General features: G+C 35.5%; 1 protein-coding gene across 8 annotated transcripts in view; it reads right to left on the bottom strand.

Moving 5' to 3' along the window:
- Ubr5 (ubiquitin protein ligase E3 component n-recognin 5) overlaps positions 1-27,342 on the bottom strand; it is a 129,743-nt gene that overhangs the window by 87,383 nt on the left and 15,018 nt on the right. For all 8 annotated transcript variants that reach the window (XR_013423876.1, XM_078016838.1, XM_078016844.1 and 5 more), the window contains exons 2-5: positions 3,604-3,648; positions 3,059-3,140; positions 2,560-2,636; positions 1,215-1,334 (exon numbers count right to left, since the gene is read on the bottom strand). Coding sequence is in view for 7 of the 8 variants with exons in the window: in XM_078016838.1 (XP_077872964.1) it covers positions 1,215-1,334; positions 2,560-2,636; positions 3,059-3,140; positions 3,604-3,648 (324 nt within the window). In the remaining variant the exon portion in view is untranslated. The remainder of the gene's footprint in view (positions 1-1,214; positions 1,335-2,559; positions 2,637-3,058; positions 3,141-3,603; positions 3,649-27,342) is intronic.

Genomic DNA, 27,342 nt, shown 5'->3' with positions numbered 1-27,342 from the left:
GACATTTCAAATTAACACACTGCCTTTATTGGTCTGTCATGCAAGAGACCTTATTTAACTATAAGACATAAGTTGCTTCTATGTGTGTGTTTTATTTATAAGTCTCAAAATAACTATTTTTCACTTTAGCTTCCAGTAAATTTCTAAATTATCCTGAGAATTTAAAAAAAAATCTTTTTTTAATATTTATTTTTTAGTTGTAACTGGACACAATTTATTGTATTTATTTTAAATAATTTTTATGTGGTACTGAGGATGGAACCCAAGGCCTCCAATGTGCCAGAAGAGCAATATAGAGCTAAGCCTTAATCCCAGCCCCTCTCTTGTTTTTTAATTACTTGCAAGCGGACAAAATTTTGACATTTACTCTGTAATTAAGTCATGATTCCTACAACTGTTTTGAATTATATAATATATAACGAAAAATCAAATAAAGAATGGAACTATATTTCCTATCAATAAGTTAAGGGATACAGAGAATGATCTAAACAATGCACTTACTAAATGACCTCATTTCCAGCTCAAAATGAATTCAGTTCAGCACAACAACATAGGAAAAAAGTAAGCATTTTTGAATCTTAATTTTAAAATCTAATTTTTATTTCACCTACCAAGTCAGTGTATAAAAATAAATTTCTTACCCTTGATTATATTTTGAAACAATTTAAATTGCTTCTAGTTATCTTTCTCTAATTGGCCTTTGAACAAATGATTTGACTGGACTGACATTATCTAATCATTAACCAAGTACTTTCAGAAAATCTGGACATTCAAGAATCAAAGTATATTAAAATATACAAAAACACCTGGCTTTGAATTTGTACAAGTTTTTTTTGACAGTATATAAACTTCAGAAAAAGTAGTAGAAGAGGTGAGTTCTAGTGTTAAAATTAGAAACTACCAGATTCAACCAAAGAACCGACTAAAGATAAAGCCATTTAAAATTCTAGAAGACAAATGGTACAAGTAACGCAAGCACATATATACCTTTTTACATGTTTAATAGGTCAAGGAATTCAGGTAAATTAAAATTAGCTTAGCTAAATCATTTTTATCATGGTGGCTCACCATTAGCAACATGAACTCCCCACCCAAAATTTAGGGAAACTCCCTCTCCCCTTCTCTAGAAAACAATGAAGATAATCAGTCACAATGAAAACAGTCACAGGACAATGAGACAGACCAGTGGATGCCTTCAACTGAGCACAACTTACCCCAAGGTGTTGCCTGCCAGCCTGCCCAGAGTCTCAGAACCAGAGAGAAACCACGGGGAGTCACTTGTCCTACCAGGCCTGGAAGTCCTCCCTGCACCCGAGTTGCTGTTCAACTTTGACCTAGGAAAAAACAAGATATAGAATAATCACATCACAGTCTCAATATGCTAAGGCACATACCCGGAATTCCAAAACTAAACTGCTCTGGGACTTCCTGTAGTAAAGTATCTACTTAATTCCCTAATTACTCCTATTAAAATTTATTCTTCATATCGAAGAACAAACCTAATAACTTGTGGTCTTCTAACAATACAGTGTTCTTTCCTAGTTAAAAAAGAATTATCACATTTCAAATACAAATGAATGTTAAATAATAGATTGTTCTTAGATTTTTTTTTTTAAATCAATGTCTTCCTTAGAAGTGGATTAGCTGATGGGCTGGGGATGTGGCTCAAGCGGTAGCGCGCTCGCCTGGCATGCGTGCGGCCCGGGTTCGATCCTCAGCACCACATACCAACAAAGATGTTGTGTCCGCCAATAACTAAAAAATAAATATTAAAAATTCTCTCTCTCTCCTCTCTCACTCTCTCTTTAAGAGAAAAAAAAAAGAAGTGGATTAGCTGAAATTCATCTTACATTATATCTAGCATCATTTGAAATACTATGATTTTTAAAGGCCAAAATGCTAACGACCTCGGTTGCATTCAAATTGAGTTATCTGGTTTGGAAACATTAAAGAGAAAAATACATGTGTGAAACCATTTCAAAGAGTAGATCTGGGGGATAGCAGGGGATAGGAAAGGTAGCAGAATACAACAGTCACTAATATGCCATTATGTAAAAATGTGAGTATGTAACAGATGTGATTCTGCAATCTGTATTGGGGGTAGAAATGGGAGTTCAAAACCCAATGGAGTCAAATGTATGAAAGATGATTTATCAAGAGCTCTGTAATGTTTTGAACAATCAATAAAAATATATATATATTTAAAGTATAAAAAAAAAAAGAGTAGATCTGACTTGGAACCTACCAAACATGTAATTTCTTCATTCCCATAAAGTGATCATTGATTCCTCCACTTACAAATCATCTCGCTTCCTCGGAATTTAAATCTGAACTATAAACTTTACCATTTATTTTGAGCATCTGGTTTTCTACAGTGCCTTTTTAATTTGAGAATAATCAAAATCAAAACATGGATTTAATAATAATACCTTTTAAATACTACATATAAATACTATATGGAATAAAAAGTACAGGCTGAAAATAGAGTTCAATAACAGTACTTGTCTAACACCAGAAAAAATACATACATACATATATACAAAGAACATAAGGACTTACCCATCATTATTATCAGGTTTACCCAATTCCAATCTGTCTGGCTGCACTGAAAAACCAATCCTGCAAACTCTACCATCCTAAAAGCAAAGAAAATAGAAGAAATTCTCTAAGTAAAAATATGCATTAAAATTTGAATTTATTCAACAGATTCTGTGCCTATTGCTATCATATTCATAAGACACCCAATATGCTCTTTTACAGAAAAAAAGAGTTACAGAAATTGACACACATAATCAAGAAACCAGCAGAAAATAATTTTAAAACATCTCAATTTGATAGAATTTAAAGGGAGGAAAGATATTAGGAGCCTCCCCATTATGTCACTAACTAGTTTCAAACACTAGTAAATCATTAAAACTTTCTCCAGAACAGAGGATTTATACAAGGAAAGAGAACTGGGTGATCTTCAAAGTAACTCTATCTAGTAGCTCCTATGTTCCTTGGTTAAAAAGGAAGAAATGATACAGAGTTGTATTTCAACTATTTTTCTTTTCTCTACCTCAAGAAGAAATGCAGCATGATTTGGTCCCACCACACACTGTTTAATAGTGGCCTGCTCCAATACATTCAAAGGCGGGTGGCTAGGGGGGAAAAAAAACAAACAAAAAAGGATGTTAGTAAAATTATTTTTAAATGGTAAATACGTTATAGGATTTTTTTAAATTCATTAATAATAGGAGAAATAACTGGCAAAATCTGTTTTTTAAAAATCAACATATGTTAAAGCAACCATTTAAACATATTTATGTCCAGTAATCACTATAGCTCCTTGGTATGCTGTACTGTTTTAAAAAAATCAGTATGAATAAAAACTGTAATTCAAATGAACCAACCTTATAAACAAATGATAGAGTAAAAGATTAATCATAAGAATGTTTATCTTGATCAGAGTTCTTTTTCCTAATAGAAGAAAAAATTACTTTTTGAAAAAAAGACTTAAAATATCTTAGAATGGGGATGAAGCACTTGCTGTGTACAAGGTCCTGGGTTCAATCCCCAATACTAAAGAAAACAAAGTATAGATTTATTTCTTAAAATTCTTACCTGTTTAAATTATATTTGTTGAGTTTTTCTGAAACTTCTCGTAACCTTAAAAAAAAAAAAAAGTTAATAAACTGCATGTTCAAATCGTCTGTAAATAAATAGTTCTGATAGGTACTTGTTTCATTATTTGGGTGATCCACAATAGTAGTACACAAAACAATTGCTGTGGCAAGAATGTATTTTGTATTCTTTTTACTTTTGTTCCAATGAATAAATAAATAAACAAATAAGAGGCTGAAGTTCCCTTCCTTTTCTACCCCATTAGCAACTTCAGTAACAATAATCTTATCGATCCTACTGCACAGATGAGGAAGCTGAGGCTTCTAGAGTCTATTTATCAAAAAATTGGCAATAGATGCGGTACTTGAACCAACACCCAATTCAAAACCAATTGGGGGGAGGGACCCTGCTATCGGCCCCAAAAGAGCTTTGTTTTGTTTTTCTACTAAGAAGTTGGGAGGTCTACCACTGAGCTACATTCCCAGCCCTTTCTATTTTTATGATTTGGGGGTTTGTTTATATTGGGGATTGCCCTGCCAAGAGACTCTTGAAGTTTGTGAATATCACCAAATGAAAATACCTGGAAAGCATAGGTCCTTTAAGAATTTAATATAACTGGGGAGAAAAATATTCAAAAGGCTGACTTAAAGCTCAGTCTAGAGCTCTTAAAGGGACTTATGGCTCAAAAACAAGGAAAAGAACAAGCCACCCCATTTCTAAAAGAGTATTGAAGATGCTTAGAAATATCTCAAAAAAAAAAAAAGCAGTACAACAAAGAGATTAAATTTGTATTGTCTGTTATGATTTTACTGTTTACCTCAAGAAAACAAGCTTAAATTCATATAAAACATTTTAATACAGACTCAGAAAATTTAAACCAGGTACTCTGTTAAGCTAAGAAAGAAATTATGTAACATTAAGATGTAATAAAAGAGGGCTGGGGTAGTAGCTCAGTGCACATGTGAGGCACTGGTTCAATCCTCAGCACCACATAAAATTAAATAAATTAAAGATATTGAGGGCTGGAGATGTGGCTCAAGCAGTAGCGCGTTTGCCTGGCGTGCTCGGGGCGCTGGGTTCGATCCTCAGCGTCACATAAAATAAAATGGGGTTGTTGTATCCACCGAAAATTGAAAAGTAAATATTTTAAAAATAAATAAAGACACTGAGTTCATCTACAACTAAAAAATATTTTTAAAAGATGTAATAAATTATTGATTTTTAAAGGTTTAATTCTCTATTAAGTCACCAAAACAACTGCCTCATCATTTAAAAATATTTTCACAAATAATTCTTACAAACTGATGATTTTAGAAAACAATGAGAAAAAAAATCAGAACACTGTATCAACAGAAAATTCCACAAGTATTGCTCTCTAAAAAGTGACCTATAACAGTTCTCACCCCCTTGGTCAATCATTTTGGGGGAAAGAGACGGACAGCTATTTTTCAAGTTGATTCTGACACTGCATCTGAAATATAGCAGATGTTCACTGTAGCATTATTTATAATAGCACAAGCTGGAGACTTAGATGTCTTCTAAGTGCAGGATTGGTTAAATAAACAACAGTACCCCTAGAAAGGGAACACAGCAAAAAAGAGGGACAAAAGTGAAGTCAGATTTTAATCTTGTACAGTTTAGGATATAAAAACTGCCACAAATCATCTATCTACGAACAAATAACCTAATTATTTCAAGAGATTCTAAGCCAGCAGTCTTGTAACTTAGAAATTCTTGTAAATTCTATCCTCCCTATTCACTAATGAGGAGCATCTTTTTCAAACAATTTTTTTAAAAAAATCACCAAAATCCAACACCAAATCACATTTGGCAGCTAAAACAACTTTCAAATAATGCCACAGGTAATTTTCCTTGCAAAACACTCACTGATGACTTTATTCTCACTCCTAAAGAACAGCGTCTGATCATGTGTGATTTGGCCCCCATAAAATACATTTTCATTTTTGTAACCCAGTACTGCATTCACTTTCATTAACAAAACATGTTTTTATTGGTCCTAGAAAGTTGAGTTTTCACAACAAATTTCAGTTTGCTCATTTACAAAGCATACTTCTGTGTTTGAAAACAAAATCAAACACTCTCTAAGAGTAATGCCTTATGGAAATCATGAGCTCTGAGAAGGCTTATTAGAAAATGAGGAGAAAATAAACTAAACATCATGTTTCAGAGAATAACAGTAGCCTTCAAAGACCCTGAACAGAAGCAGAAGGAACTCTTACTTTCCTAGGCACAAATTTACCACGAGCAATTTACAAAACTTTTCATCAGACTAAGAGCCCGAGTATGAAAACCAGAGTAGTGACACACTCAGAAGATATTTGTTCACTACAATACAACAAACCCCATTCATTTTCATTCCTTTTTTGTTAACCCAAAACTTTTCTCTACAACTTTCATAAAGTGAGGGGATGAGGGGGGACAAGTTTTTTTCCAAAATGAACAATAATTGAGAGTGAGAATTAAATGCTTCTTCCTTGGCTTCAAATATCATTCCAAGTAGATATTACTTATAAAACTAAAATAAGCTGTGAGAATATAAAACTCTAGAAACTAATAAGACATCAACAGCAAATTCCAGGATAGAAAGAGATGGTGAAAATGGTTCCTGTTATCAATTTTAATCTTCAAAATCATAATGCCCTAACCCTATCTGAACACCAATTTGCACTGAAAACAATGCCCACCAAGTAGCAAAAAATCTGGAGTTTACCTCCTGCTCCTCTATTATTCATATTTCACCTATGTGAAAAAGGACTAGTAGTTATCTTTGGATCTTTTCAGTCTCAAAATTCTTATCAGCGTATGAAAAGCAATGCATCAGTGAAAGATATATATGTAAGAATAAGAAATAGCACTTACTCTCAATAGTCAATTTTACCTACCCATTTGAAACCTTCATATACAAATAGACTTTATATGGATATCTAGAAGGTTTCCTCAAAATTTAATTCTTAAATGCAATCCCAAAATTCACATAAAATGTTATCATTCTTTCAAATCTCCAATGATAACAAAACTGGACTCCTAACAAATTAGTTTATATGGGTCCAGGTAATAGGAGCAAACTCTTCGGGCAAATAGTGAATTATATTAAGGAGTATATCTTCTCTATAGTTTTGGATGCAGACACCCAAATCACAGAATTACCACAGGCCAAAGAACACATCTGTTTAAATTTACTAAGTTACTGAATGTATTTATATAATTATTTTTTTAAACATTTTATTTACATTTTAGTTTTCGGCAGACACAACATCTTTGTTTGTATGTGGTGCTGAGGATCGAACCCGGGCCACACCCATGCCAGGGGAGTGCGCTATTGCTTGAACCACATCCCCAGCCCCTTATATAATTATTGAACACTCATCCACTTTAAAGAATCTTGGTCCACCAACTTCCAATGCTGAAAAAGTTATTAAGTAGATTTCTTCTCCTGGCAATATTAACAAGTTTTCCATCTTAAAATGACAACCAGCTAGTGCTCACCAAATTTCATCTCTAAATAAACCTTTATATGGAACAACATAATATTACAAATAATCTCATAACTCAGCATTTAATCTCACTCAAGCATAGCCATACAAGTCTTTGCAAGGTGCCTATAACAATATAAGTTGCTGAATCCTCCAACAGCAAAGATGTATTCTATATTCTGATTAAATCACCTATTTTGTTCTTAAGATTTATAGATCATCTCACAGATCCAAAGGCTAGAATTTTTTTAAAGCAGCAACATTCAAACTGATGTAAAGAGACAAGATAAGTAGAATGGTACCTGCTAGAAATTAACATACATCATTGTTACTCTTGAAAACCCCTGTGATTTCAATCTCATTTTCTCCAATTTAACATTACAATCTCAAAGATCATTCATTGATTCACTGATCCTCAACTGGCAATACTACTTAGTGCAGGTGCTTCAGTTTTAAAATTCTCTGCCTACCTCCTACCACAAAACATGCCTTCATGTTCAGGCACATATCTGAACTGAATTAAAGCTTGATGCATCTTTCTTGTCTAATTTCTTTAAAAAAAAAAAAAGTTTTTAAGTTTATTTTAATCTTTAAGGACAGAAAGATATTCTTCACATCCCACCATCCACAAAGTGATGACTTTCATATATCTGGACTTGTAACACAAGACGCACCCACTCAGGTTTCACATTTACCAGCAATCACCTTAATGGTAGAAGTGGCATAATCTGCCACCAGTACATTTCCTCCAGTCTCATTCCTACATAACTCATGCCCAGTTCAAATGCTACCTACTCCATGAATTTTTCTTGGTGGTCCTACTTTTTTTTTCTACAAAAGTCTATAGTTTCTATCTTATTTCGACCTTTACTGTCCATTTCATATCCTAGTAATCAGATGTTATTCTATCTCTAAGCAAAGATTTGCCTAGTCTTTTCCCTATCCCTCTACTTCTTTTCATACAGGTCCAAGGGTCAAAAATCTAAGTTACTGTATACAACACATTACAGAGGCAGATAAGGCTCCTCACATTCAACTCAACAAAACTAATTCCCCAAGTCTTCAAATTCAAATGAATATAAGGATTTATTTTAGGATAGTTGCCCATATTTAGAAGATCCATGAACATGGAAGAAACATTCAGTAAATCACCACTTCCTTAATAATTACCTTAGCAAACCACCCTTAAAATGACCTCACCCTAACCTCTGGATATCACCTATCAAAGTACTAAAACTTTTGTCTAACCATATCATTTTGTTTTGGAGTAAGGTTTTAAAAAATAACATAAAAACTGAAGAGACAATAAGTCATTAAGCTTATCTGCAATACTACACCACAGACTCTTGCAAACAATGCCTTAAAATTCAATCCTGTTATTGTTATCAGAAGACAGGTATTACCAAAACACAAACACAATACTCATTAAAAATCTGTGACCACACAGATTGTCATCATAGAAAAATCAATACTGTAGGACCATTTCTCATGTTTCTCAAAAGATTAGGGCTCGAAATATGGGAAACTGTACATAACTTTTAAAATTCTGGAGCGACTGTTACTAGATAGATGATAAAGACAGGTTCCAAACCCATCTCTCACAGAACTCAAGTTTCCACTAGGCACTTTTCTAAGTGTAATCAGTCCTCAACTTTCATAAGCTGCTCTTTTATACAACTACTCTGTCATCCTATTTACACTATGTCCCTCTTTGTGGCCTCTTCACATGCCAACACACATTCCCATTGATAACAATAAGTTCAAACTACCACATGGTGGTCCTACCACCTAACAGCTGTTACAACTGAAGGAAAAGGCTATATTTTGGGCAAAGCTACAGAGGGCATTTTCAGATGGGCTATTAATTTGTGCCAGCATCTAGTAGGCACATCCCCAACACCCCAACACCCCCACATCCCTCGCCTAGTAAACAGAGAGCCTAGAGCTAACTTGTTCAATCCAGTCCAGAGAGGTTAACCAACCCCAAATTCCTTTTCACACAGTTCTGGAACAAACAACGGCAAATCGCCTGAGGCAGACTCATGGGGATTGCCTTCGTGAGAATCTTTAGTATAAGATAGAAGGGATCACTAAGTGTTCTCATGCTGCACTGTGGATTGGATTTTGGGTAAAGGGAATAAAGCTTCTCCCCCTATGCACTCTGTATTGTGACTTAGGCACTACCTTGACCCATGGAGCTGAGGCTGACAAAGAGGCCGGTAAAGAGCTTTAGCAGGATAATATACCAACCAGATTCTAATCATTCTCTCTCTCTCTCTCTCTCTCTCTCTCTCTCTCTCTCTCTCTCTCACTCACACACACACACACACTCTCTCTCAGGGAGTTGGAGAGTAAATGGGATGTCAAAGGACATAGCCACATCAATGTTTATAGCAGCACAATTCACAATAGCTAAATTGTGGAACCAACCTAGATGCCCATCAATAGATGAATGCATTAAAAAAAATGTGGCATATAAACACAATGGAATATTACTCAACAATAAAAGAGAATAAAATCATGGCATTTGCAGGTAAATGGATGGAGTTAGAGAAGATAATGCTAACTGAAGTTAGCCAATCCCAAAACACCAAATGCCGGATGTTTTCTTTGATATAAGGAGGCTGATTCACAGTGGGATAGGGAGAGGGAGCAAGGGAGAAATAGATGAATTCTGAAGGGTAATTAATGATGGTTGAATATGATGATCATTGTTATCCAATGTACATGTATGAATATGAATTGGTGTAAATATACTTTGTATACAACCAGAGATGTGAAAAATTGTACTCTATATATGTAATAAGAATTGTAATGTGTTCCACTGTTATATAAAAATTTTTGTAAAAAAAGAAATAAACAGTCACATCAGCCTTTGGGGAATGCCTCATCAAAGCAAGAAGCACCAATGTTAGGAATGATTCTCTTCACCTCTTTAAGTATGAAGAACTGTATATGTGGAATCTGAATCCTAGACATTCAATTTCAGACACATTTTTAGAAATCCAATTTGCAATGGTTTTTTCTGAATTTAACCCTGATTATGGTATCCCATTTTCATGATTTCATAGAAGAATAAATTAAGCATAGAAAAATAAGGAGAGGGGCTGGGATTGTGGCTGAGCAGTAGAGCGCTAGCCTAGTCCATGCGAGGCCCTGGGTTAGGTCCTCAGCACCACAAAAAAAATGAATGAATGAATGAATGAATGAATAAATAGAAAAATAAGGAGAGGCAGTACTGTCATTTTAACCACACACAACGTTTAAAAAAAAATCACTCACTACAATTCATTTCACACAAAAACTGTAGGAAAACCACAATCTGAGAATATCTCTTTACCTGTATTTAAAATTCTCCATTTTTCCCTTACTCTTTCTCATATCACAGCTAACAACAGAAAACTTTAAAGTTTAACATTAATGAACCAATGTAGCTGGGCTCGGTGGTGCACACCCATAATACCAAGAACTCAGGAGGTTGAAGAAAGAAAATCCCAAGTTCAAGGCCAGTCTGGCAACTTAGAAGGATACTGCCTCAAAATAAAAAATAAAAGGTCTGGGGATATAGCTCAATGACACAGCACCACTGGGTTCAATCCCCAAGTGGGGGTTGTAGGGGTGGCACACACAGGAAAGAAAGAAAAGGAATCAAATTAGTTACTGCAATGGTAAAACAGGAACTAAAAATGTTACACACATCCCCCCTCCCCTCCAAAAAAAATGCAGACTATAAAGATTTGTTTATTCATATCTCCTATAAAAGGATTTTCTGAGTCTCTAGTTCTGAGGTGAAAAATCTATATAATAGTCTAACAACCTTCTCAACAGCTTCCCTTCCCCACTCATCATGATGTACTTTAGCAACTCTCAAACTTCTTGATCTCAGGGCGATTTTATACTAAAAAATTATTGAAGACCCAAGAAACTTCTGTTTATGTGGGTCATAGACATTTAACATTAAAACTAAAAACAAAAAATGTTTAAAAAATAAACTTGTTAGGGCTGGGATTGTGGCTCAGTGGTAGAGCACTTGCCTACCACTCGTGAGGCACTGGTTTAAATCCTTAGCACCACATAAAAATAGTGTGTTCATCTACAATTTAAAGAAAAATATTTTTAAAAATAAACTTGTGTATTGACACAAATTATAAACCTACAGGGCTGAGGATATAGCCCAGTTAGTAAAGAGCCTGCCTCACATGCACAAGGCCTCCAAAAAAAAAACTATTTTCCCCCCCAAAATTTGATAACTGTTTTTGCAAACCTCTTTGTTATCAGGCTTAAATTAGTTAGATTCTCTCAGATTTGTTTTTGCATTCAATCTACACAGTATGTTGTTTTGGTTAACAACAGTATCTGGGGATGAGGTACAGCTCAGTTCTAAGCACATGAGCAGAATGAGCAAGGCTCTGGATTCAATCCCAGTACAAAGTAATAACAACAATAAGTATATAAAGAAAAGTTGACCCTACATAAATAAGTTGTTGGAAAAAGGGAAGAATATTTAATTTTTATTTCTTGAGACAGGGCCTATATTGTCCAGACTGGCCTCGAACTCAAATCAATGTTGGGGGCGAGGGTAATTATTCATTCTTCTTACAGCCCCAAATGTCAGCCAAAATAACCTCCTATTCGTGTTCTTTCAAAATGATTTTCAAATTAAGGATATTCTCTGATACTACACCAAAATTCAACAAGTCAGTTTTCTAATGGCTGGTTGCAACATACAATCTGAAACCTTATCAATAAACTTTTTGTACTCTTGCACTAAAACCCACTGGTCTAGTCTTATACTTTGAATACACTGCTTACCTATATATGATTGTTCAGATATAAAATGATACAGCAAAGTAGCATAATGGCCACACTGACAATATTAAACTTCCATGAGGCACTAGTATCTATCATGAACTTACAATAACAGAGGGGAAGGCAGGTAGTAGGGACAAAGATACAGAAGAATCTCTTTTAAGGTGCACAGGCAAAAGCTAAAGGCATGGTTTAGGAGACGTAACCAACTGCCAGCCTTCAGATGGACTTTAACTGAATCACACGGCATTTCAAATATTTTTAAGCTTCTTGGCCAACATTTAAAACTGGACAATTTTACAAAGAATTTCAGATTTCTGGCTTCTCTTGAAAAATGAGATCTAGAAACTAGGTTTAGTTCCTTAGTGGTGACCAGCTGTGCCCTTAGCTATCTCTGGTTATAAGAGCTAATACAGAAAATATTATTCCTCCACCCTCTAAAACAGAGTATTTCCTGGGTGGAAGAGTAATCTGATCCCAATCTTATAATAAACTCCTCAAATTATCAGCATGTACATTGAGACCTAATATATCTTCGAGCAGCCACAGGCTAAGCTACTTTTTATTTCTTTAAATTTAGCTTGACAATGTCTAAAATAGCAGTCTAACTTTTCTCACTTATTGCCTAACCAAAGAACTGTCAAGTAGCAAACATCTGACTTTCTCTTAAATGATCTCAAGTCACCTAAATGGTGGCTTTTATAGGGGGAAAATCCACCTGTCAGCCTCTTGAATCACTGTCCATAGGTAGCACTTACACTTAAGAAGATGACAAATGCTAGTGTATATAATATAATGCCTTCAATTTACCCTGAATGATGTGGTACATTCACCTTCAAAAATCCATTCAAAATCAAATGAAGACATTTCTAAATATTGTAAATTTATAAAGTGATTTAATTTTTTAAATGTGAACCTTTTTAATCTATTCCAAGATGGTTTTCAATTGAAATGTAAAAGGTTTCTACTAAACTGAGAAAATTCAGATTATAAAGGAACATTCTGCAAACTACAAGAGAAAAATTACATTAAACCTGCAAATAATTTCTTCCCCCAAACTGGAAAATATTATGGTTAGAAATTCCTACACAATGTCATGAATAATCTCCTTTTCATACTAGAGTGAAAAGGAGACCAAAATCCCAAGCTACTGTGCCATTTGAAAGATAAACACATCTCTGGGAAATGAAATGCTGAATACACACACACACACAGAAAATTATTCTCCTCTAAAGCAAAATCAACCATGTTATTTTCAACTCCATTCAAAACAGGAAAAGGGAAAGAATACACATGCCAAATGGACAAAAAGAAATTTGGTGGTTAAACTTAAAAGGTATGGCCTTCTTGCATTCTTCTTTATAATTTGATAAGTCCTTCTGTCTAATCTTATTTTTTTTTCCTTTTCCTTTTATTCCTTTTGTGGTACTTGAGCTATATCCCCATCCCTTTCTATTCTTGATTTTAAGACAGGGTCTTACTTAGTTGCCCAGGTTAGCATCAAACTTGTGATCCTCCTGCCTCAGCCTCCCAAGTAGCTGGGATTATAGGCATGTGCCAACAAATCCAGATAATTTTTTTTTCCAACAATAAAACTTCACAAACATACAAGAATTGAACTGTGCTAATAAGAAAATGATGTCTCTGGAAGTCCCATCCAAAAACTATAGCACCCACACAAAATTTCAAGAGAAAATAGTTGGTTTTCTTCACCTTTAGGCCATATCCACATTTCTGAATACCACAACTTCATTCACACTAAAGTTTCCACCAAATGTAGATAATGCATTCAAATTGTTACAATTCCAATTTCAACTCTACATATGAATGAAATATCTCATAATTGATGCACTTCATACGATAAGCACTTCGATCCTTGAGATGGAACTATAAACTGAAAAAAATCTGCAATGAAATTTGATTTTTCTCTTTTTAAAAAAATATTTATTATATTTTTAGGTGTAGATGGACACAACACAATGCCTTTATTTTTATGTGGTGCTGAGGATCTAACCCGGGTCCCGCTCGTGCTAGGTGAGCGCTCTACCACTGAGCCACAATCCCAGCCCGAAATTTGATTTTTCTACATGAACAAAACAACTAGGAAGTTATACACCTGACTCAGGATCTCGACTGCCATTATCTAAAAAGGTTCTCTGAACAAGAGCTACCCGGATTCACTTCTTGTTATTCTTTTATTATATCAAAAGTGAAGCACCTGCTTCACTGCCTTTGAAATTTTGCCTCTTAAGCTGCCATCCCACCTGCCCCAGGAACCACACCTACACGTCAATGAGGGACAGCGTGATGGTGGGAAAGAGAATGAATGCACTGCGGTGTAAAACAAGCCTGGTTTGAGCCCTTCCCTACTGCTACCTGGCTTACTCTAGGTGAGTATCTTTAACCTTCCAGAGCTTAGTCAGTTTCTCAATCTGTTAAATGGAAATTTAAAATATATATATATATATCTGGCAATGTTGCTTATAGAAGGATTAGAAACAATTATGTAATGGACCTTGGAAAAGGCTGAGCACTTAAATGCTCAATAAATGGGATCTATTACCAATATTTTTCAAACATATTTTTCAACCTTGGATAGCATGCTATATTGCAGCTTCAAACCGGCCAAGTTCTCGCTTGAATTGATTGCCAAACTAAATAGGGCCCAATCTGAATCCTAATATCTGGTAGAAATCTGAGGATCCAGGGAATTACAGCTAAGTCTGGGATTTCCTGGAAACAGATATCTGTAAATGCCCTATAACTCGAGGTTTCTTGTGCATGAGTTTTCAATCTCACATAGAGAGATTTCTTCTTTTCTTGTCCTTATTTCAAATCTCACCTTTTCTTTGATAAGCAGTCCACCATTCCAAACATCCCTTCTTATCACAAAATTATATTCAAACTACTTTTTTGTTGTTTTTTTTTTGGGGGGGGAAGGGTTGGTACTGGGGATTAAACTTGACCACTGAGCCACATCCCCAGCCCTATTTTTTGCTTGCATTTAGAGACAGAGTCTCACGAAGTTGCTTAGCACCTCACTTTTGCTGAGGCTGGCTTTGAACTGGTGATCCTCCTGCCTCAGCCTCCCCGACAGGCACCACCGCACCTAGCTCAAACTACTCTTTTTTAACACACCTATTCCCTCAGCCTAACATAACTATCTCCAACTGACTTCTGCAAACCCAGGTAATAAGAAACCTTAACTCAGCCTAAATTACTGTTTAAGCTAGGTATTTTTCTAAATTCAATATACCTAGTGCCTACTTTGTCCACAGCATTTCTTACAATTACTATGTTTGATTTTCAGTGCCCAACAAATTCTACGAAGGCAAGAGCCATGCTTTATTAATATCTAAATCCCCAATACCTGAAACACAGTTAATACTAAATGGAGACTGAATGAAAGTCATATGTCTTAGTTCTAGGCCCAACATTGCCTAAAAATGGTGGAGTCATGGTGTTTTCTGTTTAGTCATTTTCAAAATTTTTTCAGATGTTCTGCTCTGTGACCAATATTACAAGACTGGGTTTCTTAAATCACAACAAAGATATTATTCAGCAAAATAATCCTCCAGGAGTCCACAACTTTAAAATTCAAACAGCACTGCAATAGACAGGAGGAGGATAATTAGCCCCAGGAAAAAAAGTTGACTAGAAAGACAGGAAAATACATCTAATACTGTTATTGTCATAGAATACTTTCCCCGTCTTCTCCTCCTCTCTCCCTCCTGCTTGGTTTAACCTAGGTTAGTGTCAGGGAAATGTGAAAATAAACAAACAAACAAACAAATAATGGAAGCAAAGAGCTCATTAGGAAGAAAAATTACAGATAAAAGTCTAATAGGCAAACTGCCTTAAAATTCAAACAACAGAAAGTCCCTTGTTATACATCTTCTGTTGGTAATAATGCAATAAGACAAATTCTAATACCTAATGCTGAGTAAAAATAAGAACATGCAGATAAAAATATGCATACTATATTCTATTGATTTGGTCACTCATAAACATCATAGCTTCATGGGAAAGAAAAATTGTGCCAGTCTGATCCTACCTAGATACCCAAAAGAAGCCTGGGGTTTTGAGTCCTGATTCTGCCACTCTAACTCTTGAGTACATCCTTTAATATAATATTCTCTTGCTCTAATTTTTCACTTTGGCCAAAAATGGAAGTTACTACATTTCACAAAGCTGTTTTAAGAAATAGATAACAGGTATCATCTAAAAATCATAATTCCTAATCTACTTGGTCATCAAAATCTCTGGGGAACATTTAAAACAACATTACCAGAACCTACATAAGACTATAAAATCAAAGATTCCCCCACCCCAAGGAAGAAAAACCAAAACAAGGTTCAATAATTTGTGTTCTGGTTGAACAAATATTGGTACACATAGGAACAGAGCAAGAAGAATCATTTTTCAGTGTATGTAAATTTATACTATTCAATTTTTGACCACGTATTACAAACTCAAAATTAAAAAAATATATATATTTTTTTAAGTAAAGTGATCCTGATGAGCCCCTAAATCTAGGACTCAGTACTCTAAAATATCACAAATACACACAAGGATTATCTAAAATATTCAGATTAGCAGTCCACTTAGAGAGATATTAAATTATTAAATAAGCATATTGTTCCAAGTTTGGAAACTGTTGATTAAGGTAGCCTCCTCGCAAATTCACAATTCACAAACCTCATTAAAACCTCTTATAAAGTCCTGTAATATAGAAACCTGTTTAATTCTGCTGAATCTTGTATTTCCCAAATTGAAATTGGATATGAAACGCTCTTCCTAGTATAATCATATAAATTTGGTATCTAAGCTAAACTAGATCCAAAATTCCTTAAAATGTCACTAAAATAATTAACTAAGTTAAAAACAAAAATTTATTGTCAATCCTCCTGCCTTTTTGTACAAAGAAAACCCATAGTATTTGTTCAACCAAATTCACAATTGTGATTCTGGTCTTATCTACAAAAGTGATAGAAAAATTAAAGCTATTTCTATCTAAAATGTATACATATAACTGTATATAAAGGTTGCTATACATCAACAGAAATCCTCTGAGGATTGCCTTTAAAATCTGGATTGTATATATTATTAAGTCTGAAGGTAGTCCATCATTACAGGATCCTCAGTGTCAGTGAAGTCATGAGAAACCCAAGACATTTTTTTTAAAAGTAATTTTATTAATCATTCAAGAACAGTAACATCCAGTAGGACTGAGACAGAATTGGAAGTCCAAGATACTTTGAAAAGAAGAGCGTGTAACACCCAGAATATTCCAGCAGAGAATAAAGAGATGGGAGTAAGGCAGGCGCAGTGGTGCTCGCTTATAATCCCAGCTGCTTGGGAGGTTGAGGCAGGAGGATCATGAGTCCAAAGCCAGCCTCAGCAAAAAGGAGTTGCTAATAAGTAACTCAGTGAGATCTTGTCTCTAAATAAAATACAAAAAACAGCTGGGGATATGGCTCAGTGGTAGAGTGCCCCTGAGTTCAATCCCCATTACCAAAAAAAGAAGGAGACAGACAGATGGGTAAATCACTGTACAGCACAGGGAAGAGTTTGGGGTGAGGAAGAGAAGGAACAAAGACCAAAATAATAAAACATGCACACATATACATACACACATGGACAAAGGTCTCATTATAAACTTAAAGGAAGAGCTCTGCTGAGCTTGCAAAGGAGCTCCTAACAAGTTCTACTTGAAACCAAGGGCCTTGATCTTACTTCTCAAAACTCTCTTCCTAGTTTCTGAAGTTATTGGCTTGGCCCAAGTCTATAATATAAACAAGCCAGAAAAACTCTAACCACAACAACCAGGATTTAAAAGTCTGACCTTCAAATTAAAAGAGTTTTGATCTGAAATACTCAGAGAACAGACAAAGAGTGGCTGAGTCCTTCAACACATACCAATAGACAATTTAACATAAACTCACTTCTATTATGGCAAAGTTTACTTAGACACTTGAACTAATGGGGTATTGAAACACCAATATGCTTAGTACAGAGGCTAGTAAGAAATTCAGCTGCTCTTGCTATTTCTGCCTAAGTGAAAGAAAAGGAAATGCTAACAGGGAACTAGTTTTAAAAAAAGAAATCTGGGGACACAGAACTGCTATTATTTAGGGATAGTATCACACTCTAAACAAAGAGAGGAAAGGGTGAATTCATCACAAAAACATGCACCAGGGGCTAGAGGCATAGCTCAATGTAGAGCACTTGCCTAGAATGCACAAGGCCCTGAATCTGATACCCTGCACTGTCCCCACCATCCTCCTCCCCGCAAAAAAACTGAAAGATATTTAAAATAGACCTCAGAACTAACACATAATAAAAACTAAGACATGAGGCTGGGGATGTGGCTCAAGTGGTAGCGCGCTCACCTGGCATGGGTGCGGCCCGGGTTCGATCCTCAGCACCACATACAAAGATGTGTGTCCGCCGAAAACTAAGAAATAAACATCAAAACTCTCTCTCTCTCTCTCACTCTCTCTCTCTCTCTCTCTTTAAAAAAAAAAATAAAAAAATAAAATAAAATAAAATAAAAACTAAGACATAACTAAAGATGATGGGTAAACTAAGTTCATAATTATAATAAAAACAATGTGAGGTCATGTCATCTATCAAAATCCTGATAATCTGGGGCTGGGCGTTATGGCTCAGTGGTAGAGCACTTGCCTAGCATGTGCAAGGCCCTGGGTTCAATCCTTAGCACCACATAAAATAAATAAATAAAGGTATTGTGTCCATCTACAACTGAAAAATAAATATTAAAAAAAAAAACTCTGGTGGCTGGGGTTGTGGCTCAGCAGTAGAGCGCTCGCCTAGGAAATGCAAGGCCCTGGGTTTGACCCTCAGCACCACATAAAAATAAAGATATTGTGACCAACCAAAAAAATAAATACTAAAAAATAAATAAATAGAATTTTTAAAACCCTGGGAATATTATTCAAATTACATATAAAATGACCTCAACCCAAGTTACATATCAAATATCTACAAAAAGTATAATTAGGATACCACAGTACAGTATTTATTTCCTCTTTTTACCTCCCTCAGAACTTCTCATCATTCTATTAATAATTTACTGTTTTGAACTTTTTATCTGAAACTCCTATTTTTTTACACTTCTCTAAGCTCCTCAAGGACAAGGCTTTTTTGTAGATGTAATATTTAGTACAAAGTACTAAATGGACTGAAAAGGTTAGGATATTATACAAAGCCAAAGACCAACTACAAATACATAAAGGATGGAAACAATTCAGCATTATTATGATAATGATTCTGATGTCTACAGTCCACCTTCTTATACCCTATCATATTAGGATGGAAAGAAAAAGCTTCCTAGCTAAGTAATAACATACTGACTTTGGAAATGGTCCTAGTTTTAACAACCAAGTAAACAAGACTGTCACTTTATACATGGTCCTACCTTCCCTCAGGTTAAGAAAGATAAAGGATACATGATAATGATCCTGTCCTCTACAAATAGATCATTTTTAAAGCAGTTTTTTAAATGCAGTCATGTAATCAAGATAACAGTTAATGTACTGCTTTTAAAGTCTACAGCACTCCTTTTACTATGACATTTTATGTATAAATGTTTCAACTTTAGTTCACAAAAATGTGCCCAAGCACCTCAGCAGCAGAGCCTGAGGATGTTGTCTTAATGACCAAAGGCATGTGCTCAGACTCACCACTTCACAGCTATGCACTGAAAAACCACACTTACTCTCCTTCAATTCAAATTTCCTCCCCAAGGTTTAAATGAAGGAATTTTGGAAAATTCAGTGCTTCCAAAATACAAGGGAGTAACAATGCTAAGATATTACTTAAAATGAACAAACCTCATGATTTCCCTGATTAGCCTCTAAATATTAATTTTAGCCCAGAAAGTCACGCCCCTCAGTCACCAGAGGGGCTTCTACAAAACAATGAGTTTTTATAATTTCAGTTTTTACCAGTGCTCCATTCAGTCACAGAAGGAAAACCTGTGAATCAATTATAAAACTCACTATGAGGGTTTTTTGAGTATCTTTAATGTAAAAGATTAACTAAAAAGTTATCTCTGACCATGATTAAGAGAAAGGTTCTCTGTGACACGTAGTAAGCATTAATACATTAGGCATGGCAGATCTCGACTTTCAGAAAGTCTTAAAAACTGACTCTACTTAATTTGACATTTCACTTGATGCTTCCTAACATCTTTCCCATCCAGTTAGATTTTGAAAGTTAGACCTAGACCTATGTAAGCCCCTAGAAGCCCCTAAAAACCGTCTAGACATGTATACTCATCTTACAATGGCAACACTAAATCTTTGAGATAAGGCTTTTTTTTTTTTTTTTGTAATTAGAAAACTAAACAACATGGGCTGGGGATGTGGCTCAAGCGGTAGCGCACTCGCCTGGCATGCGTGCGGCCCGGGTTCGATCCTCAGCACCACATACAAAACAAAGATGATGTGTCTGCCAAAAACTAAAAAATATTAAAAAATTCACTCTATCTTTAAAAAAAATATATTAAAAAAAAGAAAACTAAACAACAAAGGATTATGTAGGTGTGCAAAAGAGTGTTTCTTTTCACATATACACAAATTTCTTATTCCAATAGTGTTTCTTTTCACATATACACAAATTTCTTTATTCCATATACACAAATTTCTTATTCATCAAGGAAAATAGCATATATGACTAATATCACTGGTCTCATTAATAACAAAATATCCCCTTAGGCAAAGCAATGAAATAATAAGCCTATTTCTTATCTTTTTTAGGCGATGGTACAGATTCAACTCAGTGCCTCCTGCATGCTAGGCAAGTCCTCTACCACTGAGCTATATTCAACCTCAGCCCTATTTCTAATAAATCTTCCATGCAACAAATGTCTGATTCACATTAATTACACTCACAAGTTACATAATTATTTCAACACTAATATCTCCAACCAAAAGATTTCTAGAACTCTCCTTTGGGAACCAGACTTAAGCTTTCTTCTGAATGCTACTACACATCCAATATCTAATACAGTGCCTGGCACACAGTAAGCACGCAAAAGATTAAATAACTATACAAAATAGCAATAAAATTTAGTTATTTCAGGACAGATGTACTATGAAAACAGAAAACATTTATCCTAAAGCTGATTCATTAAATGATTGATGAAGGCAAAGAAAACACTATTTCACAGGAAATACACCCTGAGATTGAGCAGTCATTTAAAAAAAAAAACTCTTCACAAGCCCACATTTCAATTTTTAAATCTCAAAATACATAAAATGTTTGACTTTTCCTTAATAATGTGACTGATCATCCACTTGATTGCATGAGCAATATCCATAAAGTCAAAGAAACACATTTACATTGATTCCTTTTATAATTCTTCCCTGGATGCTTTTTTGGGGGATCTCTGTGATGTTAAACTGCTTAACTGTCAAGTTCAACACCTCTATCTACAAATATATGTTCATTAGTAGTTACACTTACACAAAATGCATTATGATGTCTGTTGGGGTTTAACACCCATCAGTGCCTAGACTTATTGTTCTTGAAGGTCAATTAAAAAGGACTCCCAAAAATGAGTTGGGTGGAAAGAAAGAAAACTGGCCACTTCTCTTATCTCCAATCTTTCAGTGGGGATCAAAGCAGAAGGAATCTGGGGCTGGAATTGTGGCTCAGTGGTAGAACGCTTGCCTCCCATGTGTGAGGCATGGGTTCGATTCTCAGCACCACATACAAATAAATGAATAAAATAAAGGTCTAGCAACAACTAAACATATATATATTAAAGCAGAAGGAAATTGATTGCATAGCAGTCATGTACTCATAAAACACCCAAAGAAATCTATATGCAATTGGCATGCCATCTACGTGCATACATATTCCCCAAGCTCATAGGCATGGTGTAGCCCTCCACTTTATCCTGGCCTGCTACCCAGGGAGCACATGAGTAAGAAAAGTGTCCAAGCCTTCTTTCTTAAATCCTCTAAGTTCTTTCTTTGGTATCAGTAAACAGTATGATGAACTTTTGCAGCCCTGGAGTTGAACAATGTCCAGTGCTATAATGTCAAGCCTACACTGCTTCTATTTTTCAAATATACAGTTTCAATCTTTTCATGGCACATAAATCAGAGTAATTGGGGCTGGGATGTGGCTCAAGCGGTAGTGCGCTCCTCTGGCATGCGTGCGGCCAGGGTTCAATCCTCAGCACCACATACAAACAACCATGTTGTGTCCACTGATAACTAAAAAATAAATATTAAAAATTCTCTCTCTCCCCCCCTCTATCACTCTCTCTTTTAAAAAAAATCAGAGTAATTATGCTTTATTATAAAAGTTTTTCATCTTTCTTAATGCTGGCTTTTAAAATATCATAAATTCTTTGACACTCCACCCATTATGAGGTAGAGTCTAATTACTTTCCCCAAAAACATGGGCTACCTTATGACTAGCTTCTCAAAAACAGAATGAAGCAAAAATGGTTTATTGCTATACAGTTGCCTAAGCGTAGGTCATAAAAAGGCATTCCACAGGGATAGGGATACAGCACAGTGGTAGAGCACTTCCCTATCAGGCATGAGGCATGAGGCCCTGGGTTCAATCCCTAGTAAGGGGGGTAGGGCACAGAGGGCATTCAGCCTGGCTCTCTTTCTTGGGTCTTTGAAACTCTGAACTACCACGTAATTACTTTAGCTACCTTGTCAGGTGTGGTGGCACCTGCGTGTAAATCCCAGCAACTAAGGAGGCTCAGGCAAGAGTATTACAAATTCTAGTCCACACTGAACAACTTAGTAAGATCCTGTCTCAAAATAAAAACAAAAAGGTCTGAAGTAGGGGCTGGGGATATAGCTTAGTTGGTAGAGTGCTTGCCTTACATTCACAAGGCCTTGAGTTCAATCCCCAGCACCAAAAAAAAAAAAAAAAAAAGTCTGAAGTGGTAGAGCACCTCCAGGATCAATTTCCCTTGAAGCCTCCATGTTGAAGACATCACACAGATAAACACAGATGCCTAAGACCCCTCTGTTTGAGTTTTCAGTGAAGACACTTCTGCTACCTACTCTAAGATTGCAACTATGTAAAAAAAAAAAAAAAAAAAAAACAGAGTATGAGGGGCAGGGGTTGTGGCTCAGCATGTGCGAGGCCCTGGGTTGGATCCTCAGCACCACATAAAAATATATAAATAAAAGTATTGTGTCCAACTTCAACTAAAAAAAAAAATATATATATATATATATATTTTTTTTTTTTTAAAAACCCAGAATATGAAACATCTAGCTGAATCCTGTTAATTACTCAGAACTGAGAGATAAGAATAAATGACTGGGCTGGGGTTGTGGCTCAGTAGTAGAGTGCTTGCCTAGCACATGCAAGGCCCTGGGTTTGATCCTAAGCACCATATAAAAATAAATAAAATAAAGGTATTGTGCCTAATTACAACTAAATAAATAAGATTATTGAAGGGCTGGGGATGTGGCTCAAGCAGTAGTGCGCTCTCACCTGGCATGCACAGGGCGCTGGGTTTGATCCTCAGCACCACATAAAAATAAAGATGTTGTGTCCACCTAAAAATATTTAAAAATTCTCTAGCTCTTTTTTCTCTCTTAAAAAAAAAAAATGACTGTTGTTTTACCCTGTAAGTTTGAGGTGGTTTACTGCTGTTAGCAATTAAAAAAAAAAAAATCATAACGATGATCAAAGAGAACCTCACCATTTCTTTGGCTTTGGTTTCACTGGTATATGAATAAAAGCCTCAGTAATATAGTATCTTTGACATCTTCCTTACCACATTCCTTTAATGTACTACATCTAAAAATGGAAAAACAGACTAAGGGTATACTTCAGTGGAGTAGCACTTGTCTAGTAAGCACAAGAGGGGGGGGAGGGAGGAAGGGAGGAAGGAAGTAAAAGCTAACATTAGTCTTCCTATACATTCATTTCAAATATCTTATTTACAAATCTATTCACCCATAAACTCACCTAAATGGTAAATCTTTGCTCAAAATAAAAAGCCAGTCCCTGCATAACACCAACCAAAAAAAGCCACATTTTTATATACCCTAGTAACTAGTACAACACTGACAGGCAAATCCTAAACAAATACACCTGGTAACATATACTGACAGAATGCTCTCATTTCCTCATCCCTAGTCAAGGACTGACTGTATAAGAAAACAAAAACAGAAGGACCAAAACCTTCACCAATCATTAATTTCTTTAAAAAAAATGGTCTATGACCTGCGCACAGTGGCACACACCAGTAATCCTAGTGACTTGAGAGGCTCAGGCAGGAGAATCACAAGTTCGAGGTCAGTCTCAGCAACTTAGCAAGATCTTTTTTCAAAATAACAAATAAAAAGGGGTGGGGATGTGGCTCAGGGGTTAAGTACCCTGGGTTCAATCCCCCATACCAAACAAGAAACAAAAATGGTCTCTAAACATCCCACAAATTTAACAAGCACACAACCCAGCCCGTGACTTCCATGTCTTTTGAAGTCAAGGTACTGCCATCATAAAGGTGTTACTTTACAATTCACCATAGTTCAAATCAAAATATCTGCAAAGTGAAATTCCAAATGTTACAAAAGGCACCAGATTTCATGAGGACTAGGCAAAACAATATTGGGAAATTCAGCAAAATATACCCACCTCTGACAATCAAAAATATAATATACAGATCAATTAAGGAAAACTGAAAACACAATTGTGCTTTGAAATAGAATGATTTGAATATCAAATGGTTACGTGTGTAGTCCTTGGAAAAACTGCAAAATACTTTTGTAAAAATTTCATTACAGCCAGCTGCAGTGGCGAATGCCTATAATCCCAACAGTTCAGGAGGCTGAAACAGGAGGATAGCAAATTTAAAGCCAGCCTTAGAAAAAAACAAGGGGCTAAACAACTCAGTGAGACCCTGCCTCTAAATAAAATACAAAAACTGGGACTGGGGATGTGGCTCAGTAGTCAAATGCCCCTGAGTTCAAGACCCAGTACACGCCTCCCCACCAAAAAAAATCATTATAAAATTTAAAATGAAATTAAATTCTGGCTTGAGAAACTCCACTATTATAAGACATTTTTGAGGCAGGTAAAGAAAAGTGATTGTCTATTGGATTTTTGTTAATTTTCTAAGGTATAATGCATGTACTATATCTAAATGATCATGCATTTAAAGAAGTAGTATCATGAAAACTGCAACTTTCAATAGTTCAATGAAGGGCCCCCCCCCCTTTTTTTTTTGAGGGTCGGAGGATCCTTTGCAGTACTAGGATTGAACAGGGCATTCTACCAATGAGCTATATCCCCCAAAATCACCCTTTTTTGAGACAGGGGTCTCACCAAGTTGCCCAGGCTGGCCTCAAACTGTAATCCTCCTGCCTCAGACTTAGGAATTGCTGGAATTATATCATGCCATCATGCCCAGCTTCAACAAAGCTATTTATATATCCATGCATTATTTTGCAAATACAGCAAAACATTAATTACTGAGACTACAAAGTAAAAAAATGAAACAATTCATGCTTTTATTCTTTCAAATTTTCTGCATAACTGAAATTGCTTATAACACAATGTTGAACAACTTTTTAAATAAATAAAAAAATCAATCTCCCCCAAAATACACAAATATATGAGAATCAAGGATCATCACATTTAATGGGAAGGGGTGTCAACTGAAGTTACAATGTGCTAACTCCAATGTTAGCCAGAATATTCTGTTTACAAAAACACAAAACACTTGATTCAGCCTTTATTCTAAAAAAAAAAAATTAAATATAGTTGTGAGAACTAAATTTTATTAAATATCTTGCTGCCAGACACAAGTCTATAATCCCAGCTACTCAAGAGACTGATGCAGGAGGATTGCAAATTTGTGGCCAGCCTCAGCAAGACTCGGTCTCAAAATAAAAATTAAAGGGGCTGGGAATGCAGCTCAAGAGTAAAGCATCACTGGGTTCAATTTCCAGTACTGCAAAAGAATAAAAAAATAATTGCTTATTTTTGAAGTCTAATTAACTTAAGAAAAATACATACTAGTATATATATGATACTAAGGATACAAAGGCACCAATAGGCCTGTCCTCAAAGAGGTTCCCCTCAACGCTCCTGGGTGGCACTCATAAGCTCACATAGAAAGTCACTGTATTTAAAGCATGGCACTGTACCAATGATAAGAATGTCTAAAAGATCATTTAGCAATATTACAAAGAACAGTCAATTCAGAGGGCCTTTCCATGTCAGTAATTAGTTTTTAATAATACATTTCAAATAAATGAAAGTATTATATTTAATTTTTGCCTCTTTTCTTTACTGATGTACAAATATCTAATCCCAAACAAGCCCTCAATAAATATTAAAAGTCACTTTTTTTTAAGTTGTAAATGCACATGATACCTTTATTTTATTTATTTTTATGTGGTATGAGGATCAAACCCAGTGCCTCACACATACTAGACAAGTGCTCTACCACTGAGCCACAATCCCAGATGCCAACAATGTCACTTTTTAAAAAAAATTTTCTGGGGATCTTCATTTATATTTAAGTTAAAATAAAAATTCTGGTGAATGTATTAGGGAAAAAATTGCTTCAATTTTGTAACAATTTTTTTTTTTTTTTACAAACTATCTTCTCTATCACTGTATTCTGAATGTAAAATGAAAACAATAAATACTTGACTGAAACCCAAAAGACTTTCATTACTTACCCCTTCTTTGGAGCAAGGATATGAATATTTTGTAAACCCAAGTAAAAATTAGGCCCCTGTATCTAAAACTCATGGGATTTGTTAAAAATCAAAGCTCATAATAAACTTATTTGGGGGGGGGGGCGGGGGAGGGGGGGGGATACCAGTGATTGAGCTCTGGGTCACTTGCCCACTGAGCCACATCCCCAACCCTATTTTGTAACTTACTTAGAAACAGGGTCTCACTGAGTTGCTTACCACCTTGCTCTTGCTGCAGCTGGCTTTGGCGATCCTCCTGCCTCAGCCTCCCAAACTGCTGGGATTATAGGCATGCACCACTGCTCCCAGATTCACAATAAACTTTTAAAAATAATAAATCCAAAAACAAAACCTAACGAAATGCTATCTTAAATTAATATACTCCAAAAGATTTTTGGAAATCTAATTACATGGCTTTGATAAAGGAAATGAGTACATAATGATTATGGGAAGTATAAGTTGGTGCCAATGTTTTAACAATAAATAGCAAGATCTTAGAATAATGAATGTTTTTGTTTTTTTTTTTTTAGAGAGAGAGGAGAGAGAGAATTTTTTTTTTTTAAGAGAGAGTGAGAGGTGGGGGGACAGAGAGAGAGAGAGAGAGAGAATTTTAACATTTATTTATTTTTTCTTAGTTCTCAGCGGACACAACATCTTTGTTGGTATGTGGTGCTGCTAAGGATCGAACCCGGGCCGCACGCATGCTAGGCGAG

This window comes from Ictidomys tridecemlineatus, chromosome 7, assembly GCF_052094955.1.
Source record: "Ictidomys tridecemlineatus isolate mIctTri1 chromosome 7, mIctTri1.hap1, whole genome shotgun sequence".
NCBI lineage: Eukaryota > Metazoa > Chordata > Mammalia > Rodentia > Sciuridae > Ictidomys > Ictidomys tridecemlineatus.
The sequence above is the reverse complement of the archived record's forward strand: the minus strand, read 5'-3'. Positions and strand labels throughout refer to the sequence as shown.